At 60.5% G+C, this 7,199-nt stretch overlaps 1 protein-coding gene across 6 annotated transcripts in view; it reads left to right on the forward strand.

Moving 5' to 3' along the window:
* Window positions 1-5,147, forward strand: part of KIF25 (kinesin family member 25) — a 40,576-nt gene extending 35,429 nt beyond the window's left edge. For 3 of the 6 annotated variants that reach the window (XM_081529649.1, XM_081529652.1, XM_081529654.1), the window contains exons 10-14: window positions 867-1,043; window positions 2,204-2,376; window positions 3,404-3,586; window positions 3,970-4,125; window positions 4,897-5,147. In XM_081529649.1, coding sequence (XP_081385775.1) covers window positions 867-1,043; window positions 2,204-2,376; window positions 3,404-3,586; window positions 3,970-4,125; window positions 4,897-4,919 — 712 coding nt within the window. In that variant the 3' untranslated portion in view covers window positions 4,920-5,147. Of the gene's footprint in view, window positions 1-866; window positions 1,044-2,203; window positions 2,377-3,403; window positions 3,599-3,969 lie in introns of all 6 variants that reach the window. The other 3 variants (XM_081529653.1, XM_081529650.1, XM_081529651.1) reach the window with 3 other exon arrangements.
* Window positions 5,148-7,199: the final 2,052 nt, after the last annotated feature.

Below are 7,199 nucleotides of genomic sequence, written 5' to 3' on the forward strand. Positions count from 1 at the left end.
ATGGAAAGCCCGCCTAGCAGTGCTTGTGAAGGACTCACCCAGACCGGGGCTCAGAGTGTCTTTACGACGAGAGAAGCACAGTCAGAATCAGACTGGCCTTCCTGGGCCAGCGTCAGAGACATGGTCATGCCCCGAGGAGATGTCCTTGGTGACCGGATGGTGCAGGGCATTCGGTCAAAGGGATGGAGCAGGGAAATTGTGGGGAGAGCGAGCCAGGGTCAGTGGTCACTGCTTCCTGGGCGGGACCATGGGGTTTTTCGCTAAGTGTGTCGTGTCTTTTAAACTGGTCTGCAGTCTGCATGTAGTACTTTAAAGCTTGAAGCAAAGTAAGATGTGTGCTGGTTTGCTTTAGAGCCTCGGTGGGTGTTAGAGAGGGCACGGTGAGGGCTTCGTTGAAAGGCGCTGTAGGAGGGGGACTGACTCAACACCATGGACTCAAGCTTCCCAAAATGGAACAGATTTTAAAATAAACAAGCCTGGGTGCTGGGCCAGCGCTCAAAGCCAGCTTTGGGCTTCTGTGTGGGACTCAACTTGGGCGTGGTGACTTCTGGGTCAAGACTGTGGGCTCTTCAAGCATCTTTACGGTGTATTTAGAGTTTGAGGGCAGAAAGTATTGATTTAGATACAACTCAGATAAAATAACTGTGTTCCCAAGACAGTCATTTTCTCTGCAGTTTAAAGAGGATGTTCCCTTCTTCCTGCCTGGTCAGTGAGATGCTGCCCAGTGCTCCTGAATCCTGAGTTTTGCAGCCTCTTTCTCGGACTCTGACCGCCTCCTGTCGGAAGTCATTCTTTAACCCGTCTCCCTGGGGTTACCTACGTTCCTCTGATGGCTTAGTGTCTTGTGTGTCTCACCCCTCATCCAGGCTGATTTCAGAAGATCCGTCAAGGAGCCCGGAGGTGGGAGTTTCCATAGTGGAAGTTTATAACAATGACATTTTTGACCTTCTGGCTAACGACAGCTGTCCAGTGGCCTCTGGGGTGAAGCGGCAGGTGCTGACGACCCAGCAGGGACAGAAGGAGGTCCGCGAGCTGACCTACCAGTGAGTGACTGGGTGCCGAGCTCTGTGAGCGGCAGCAGCTTCGAGGGGGCCCCTCGCAGAACCAGGAGAGGCGTCGGAGTCGGCACTCTTCCCAAGAGACGGTTCACCATGTTTGTTTGCCCAGGGCGCGGTTCATCACTTTCAGTTTGCTTTAGAAACGATCTTTTAAAGTCATAATGAAGACAAATTAGATGGTCCTTTAAAATATCTTCTTTAAGAGATGGTGGAACAGGTGTTATCCCCGGGGCTCAGCTGAGGGGTGGGCGTGGAGGAGTCGCAGAACCCGCCAGAGGCCCCTTGGTTAGGCACCCGTGCCCTTGGGTCCCGTTGGCATATCAGAATTTTACCGAATACGCCAAGGAATCAGCTTCTCCTCCAGAGCTCTGTGTTCTTAAACTCACGTTCAGGAATCAGGTTTGCTCCAGGCAGGGGTCACCCGACTGACCCACGTGGAGGAGAAGGCATGAAGGGTCAAGGTCTTGCCGCCCATTCTGGGGTCTCAAAGTCAGCGGAGGAAGGGTCTTCAGACTATTTCTTTTTTTTTTTTTTTAATGCTATTTTGTATTGGTGTATAGCCAGTTAACAATGTTGTGATAGTTTCAAGTGGACAGCAGAGGGACTCGGCCATACACATGTATGTGTTGAGAGTTATTTCTAACATTTGAAAAATCCTAAAGGAGGTCGTACATCTGACCATAAGTTTACACGAGCTAACCCAAACTGTCAGCTTTTAACTGATAGGTGTCATGATCAAAACATTTTCTCCTGCAGATCAGAAGTTCTTCTTATCTCATCAATTAAAAGGAGAAAGTAAATTAAATTTGCATTTCATAAAGTTGATGAAATTTGGTTTGACAGACAAAGTATTTTAAAATCTCGGGGTCCTTGAGGGCACCATAAATGCAGCAGGCTTGATGTCGAGAAGATTGGGAAGCTCCGTCTGGTTCGAAAACAGCTAATTATTTCAGGGTAAAGCAAGGAGAGACGCGCTAAGTCAAACTGATCTCATAAAGTGAAGCGTTGGACTTCTTATGTTTACATCTGTCTGAGACGCACTGCTTTCCTGAGCTGGGTACACGTGGCTCGTGTTGGAGGCGTCCGTGCGGGCAGGCCCTCCCCGACCACCCCCTGCCCCTCAGCACCCTCTCGTGCCCCCGCAGGTCTGTCCGCAGCGCCGCGCAATTCCTGACGCTCGTGGGCGGGGGTCTGCAGCTGCGGGTGAAGCATCCCACCGCGGTGCATGCCGAGTCCTCCCGATCTCACCTGGTGATGACGGTGACCGTGGCCACATCCACCTCCCCCCGTGGCCCCGGGGGGCTGCCGTCCACACCTGGTCAGTGGCCGCGGTAGAAATGCACAGAGGAAGGGAAGAGTCTGCCTACTGCAGGCTCTGAGACACGCCCAGAGCCCGGGGAGGGTCTGCAGCCGGACTCCAGGAGGAAGGGGGACCCAGGCCGAGAACGAGGGGGGCCCAGAATACAGACGGCATGTCTTCCCGTGAGACGTGATGCGTTCATCGTGAACATCACTCTGTGACCTGGGTTTAAGAGGGCACACACCAGTACAGAGGCACACACACACAATGGTTCCAGTTGTGTAAGAGAATAACGCACGTGTTGCCAGGTCCTCATTGGCCCAAAGGTCTAGGGCAGTGCGCTGGCATCACCTGTGGGGCTGGTGGGAGCGTGACCCTCTCTCCGCCCCCTGCCCTTCCCGCCATCGGGCCCTGGATGCATGTTTCTCCAAGTTCAGGGAGCCAGCGCCCCGTGGAAGCCGCCCGTCCAGGGCGAGGGCCTGCCCTGTGCTCAGTAACAAAGGCCACGGAGAAGCCCCCGGCCCAGGGGCTAACCCCTAAACTGCATCCGCACTGCAGACTCAGGCCAGGGAGGCGGAAACAGTCCTGACCCGCCTGGCGCGAGGCCACCTGAAGCACAGGCATTACCGAATCTCCCTGAGAAGCTTGTTTAGTTTTCCTGGGACTAATTAGGCACTGCTTCCCGGGTGGCTCAGTGGTAAAGAATCCACCTGCCAGTGCAGGATCCCCTGGAGGAGGGCCTGGCACCCACTCCAGCGTTCTTGCCTGGAGAATCCCATTGACTGAGGAGCCTGACGGGCTGCAGTCCACGGGGTCACAAAGAGTTGGACGTGACTTAGCGACTGAGCACGCACAGTTAGATGTTAATTCATGTTTTGACCCCCTCAGGGTCTCTGGGCCCTTTTCCTGTCCGTGTTCAAGAGGAAGGGTCTCACTTCTTGTGAGGCGCGGGTCTGCAGGACAGAGCTGGGGGTGCTCCCACCTGGAGGGGAGACCCAGGGAGCTTGGGCACCATCTGTTGTCTCTTGTCACACCCCTGCTGCAGCCCCGCGGTCAGATTGGTCAGCGTCCACAGAGCCCCGCCGGCCTGGAGCCCGGTCGCCAGCCACCGAGAGGAGGCAGAGCCCACCTGTGCCCCCGAGGACCCGAGGGCGTAGACTCGGGCGGGCGGCCCCAGACCCACTGGGGCAGGTGCGCACCACCCTGCAGCTCGTGGACCTGGCGGGCGGTGAGTGTGCCGGTGAGCACGGGGAGCCTGCCGCTGGGTGGCCGGGCCCCGGGGTCCTGACCATGAGCAGACGGGGGTCCCAGGGGTGGCGTCGCCCCCAATGCCCTCTAAGTCTCGTCCCTCCCTCCTGGCGCCGTCTCAGCACCAAGGCGAGTGTCAGTTCACACGCCACCCCGCTGGCTCCCGGCCGGGAGGGGAGCCTCAGGGCTTTCCCTGACGGGGCCTCAGCTCGTCACAGGGGGACGTCCAGTGACGGGTCTCCCCCACGCAGCCCCTGCAGAGTGCACGTTCCCCGTGGCGCCTCTGTTTTACTTTTCTGCTGCCTCTTGATGTCAGCAAGGATTCATGCGAATCTTGTACGAGGAGGTCTCTGCATCCCCCAGGTGTGTCTGGAGTGACGGGGCCAGCCCTGAGGGAGACTTCCTGCATCAACCGGAGCCTGGCAGCACTTTCGGACGTCCTGGGGGCGCTGGCGGAGGGCAGAGCCCACATCCCCTACCGGAACAGCCGGCTCACCCACCTACTGCAGGACGCACTTGGTACCGCTGTGCCGTGGCTGCCCGGGAGGTCGCTGCCCCTGCCCTGTCCCCTGCCGCTGGGCCTGCTCCCCGGGCCTGCTCCTCCTGGCCACACTGCCCGGGGGCTGGCTGGTCTGGGGGTCTCTGCCTCCCCCCTCAGGACTCGCAGCTCTTGCTAACACGGTCGCTGTTCTCGAGGGCTGTCTGACCCGGGTGGTTGTGGACCCTCCGGCGGGTCCCACGTTCCCCGGGTGTGGCACCGCAGGGCTTCTCTGAGCCGTGGGACCACGTGGCTCCGTCTCTGGCCTCAGGGTCCCCTCTCGCTCTGTCCACAGGATGAGGAAGGGGCCGCTCCCAGCTCTGCTGCTGCCCCTGATCTATGCTGACCGGGGCCAGCGCTCAGACCGGGACACGCGGGGCTGGGGTGGGGGCGGGCACCCACACCCCACGCTCTCATCCCCACGGCCGAGCTGCGGTTTCCTCCTTCCTCTCCCTCGCTGCTGTTCTTCCTGCCTTAGGTCTTTTTCCAAACTGCTTCCCCTACTGCTGGCCCTTCAAGCAACGCGAGAGGGGGCTTCCACTTCGGGGAGAAGCCCAGCTGCCCCTTCCCAAGGGCCTGGAGGGCCCACAGAGCACCAGGCGGGACCCCAGCCTCCCCAGGCACACCCAGGCCTCTGGGTGCTCGTGTGGAGGCCGCGGGGGGCCGGCTGATGCCTCCGGAGCTGGGCTTCAGAGACGCTTTTCTTTCACCTGGGCTCTTCCCAACAGCACATTGTCACTTCTTTCTCCAAGGAGGTGAGCAAAGCTACAGGTGATTGTGTGCGTGTCCCCAGGCCAGAGGCACGTGGCCGAGACGCTGCAGAGCCTGGGGTTTGGCGCCCGAGCGAGGCAAGTGGAGGGAGGCCGTCCAGGGCCCAGAAAACTCAGGTGAAGGAGAGGTGACGTGCTCAGAGCTTTTCTCCCTTAAATGTGCTCCTGGCTTTTCCTTATAATGTATGTGCTGTAAAAATAAACACGCTGAATGTGCAGCTTGTGAAGCCGAACCAAGGGTGGACAGACCATCGAGGCAGCTGGAGGCTGGGCAGCGCAGGGAGGAGGGTGGCTGGGGAGGGAGGAGGATGAGTCAGGAGGGAGGAGGGTGAGTGTGGAGGGAGGAGGGTGGCTGGGGAGGGAGGAGAGTGAGTCGGGAGGGAGGACGGTGAGTGGGGAGGGAGGAGGAGGGGGAGGGAGGAAGGAGGAGGGTGAGTGTGGAGGGAGGAGGGTGGCTGGGGAGGGAGGAGAGTGAGTCGGGAGGGAGGACGGTGAGTGGGGAGGGAGGAGGAGGGGGAGGGAGGAAGGAGGAGGGTGAGTGTGGAGGGAGGAGGGTGAGTGTGGAGGGAGGAGGGTGGCTGGGGAGGGAGGAGAGTGAGTTGGGAGGGAGGAGGGTGAGTGGGGAGGGAGGAGGGGGAGGGAGGAGGGGGAGGGGAAGGAGAAGGGTGGGGAGGAGGGAGTAGGGGGACTGGAGGAGAGGGAGAGGGAAGGAGGAGGGTGAGGCAGGAGGAAGGAGGGTGGCTGGGGAGGGAGGAGGGTGGGGAGGAGGGAGGAAGGTGAGGGGTTGAGGGGGTGCAGGTGGGAAGAACCCCCTCCCCCCAAGGGCTGCCAGGCTTGGGACAGAGGGATCTGAGAGCCAAATGGAGTCCCGCTCTGGTTTAGATCTGTGCTGTTTCTTCATGGGAAAGTGATGGCGTGAAACGCTGACGGCCGGACAGAGATGCTGTGACTGCTCAGGGGTGGGTTGACGTGGGCCCAGGTCAGCGCCTGGCACAGCCAGCACCTCTGGGAAGAGGGCACACGCTGGCCCAGCCTGGGGGGGCTCCTCTCCACAGTGACCCCCAGTGTCTCAGGCTGGACCCCACCGGGGCACCCACGGCGGGAGGGGTGGCAGCCACTGGAGGGGACGGCCAGGGGCTGCTTCCCGGGTGTTCCGGCCGCCAGGACGTGGCTCCCTGGGGACCAGAGGGGCCAGTGCTGGGGGCTGAAGGGGGCTGCCCGGAGGAATCGCAGACACCACCAGCCCTGGGCCTGCAGTGGGTTCTGGCGTGGACGTGAGGCCTGAACAGGCTTGGAGCTGTCGCGGCCAATGGTGGCCCTGGTGGCCCAAATGGCTTCAGCGCGTCCTGACTCCAGCCTGTCCCCGCTGAGTGTCCGGGAAAGCGTTTCAGTCTGAGCCTGTCTGGGTGCTGGGTGGGCCGGGCCGGGCCCAGGTGGAGGTCACTGACCGGCCTCCCAGCCCTCCTGCTTCTGCTCCAGGCTGTGCTTTCCCCCAGCTGGCGGCCAGCAGGCCAGGCCCACTCAGGGCAGCGGGCAGACAGAGGGAGCCAGGGTGCCCGGGGAGAAGGGGCCCCCAGCAGCGGGGCACGGCTGGGACTGAGGGAGGCGGTCTGCACTCGTGGTTTGTAACATAGACAATCAGCTCGATGGTAGGTGGGTCAGTGAGGGCAGTTTACACAGAAGGGCTACGTGGACATGCTTCTGTGTGTGGCATCTCCACGAATGTGGCTACAAAAGCAGAACAACACGGGCGTGTTCATGTTCTCAACTCAGGTATCGTGAGCAGTGTGGCCATGGCGACAGAATTTTCTAAAACGGTGAAAACTCAGTAATGTGACAAGCAAACTGGTGTCAACTTCCCTTGATTCACAGGACGCTGGCCTTCCTGCCAAGAATGGCGTTGAAACGGCGGGCGTGATCCTGCCTGACTTCCTGCAGGGCGGTGCCCCGGGCTCAGCGCCCGCACGGTCCGCACCCAGGAGTGTCGGGAGGGGTGTGAGCAGCGGGTGTGGACGAGAGGCGGGGCTTGAGGAACAGGCCTTCTTGGCACTGCAGAGCCTAGGACCCCAGCCCCGCCGCGGTGCCAGCCTGAGACCCCCACCCGCAGCTCTAAGATGTGTTCTGAGGACTTTAAGGCTTGGCCCTAAGCAGGTGGGAGTGACTCCAGGGACCCCGGGTCTCACGTGGTTCCTCGCCTGCTGGCCAAGGCTCGGAATCCCACTAGTGGGACCAGGCGTTGGGGGCGGATCAGAAGCCTTCACAGGCAGGACAGCGGGCTCTGGGTT

Source organism: Giraffa tippelskirchi, chromosome 9 (assembly GCF_054371585.1).
Source record: "Giraffa tippelskirchi isolate mGirTip1 chromosome 9, T2T-mGirTip1v1.2.pri, whole genome shotgun sequence".
Taxonomy (NCBI): Eukaryota; Metazoa; Chordata; class Mammalia; order Artiodactyla; family Giraffidae; genus Giraffa; species Giraffa tippelskirchi.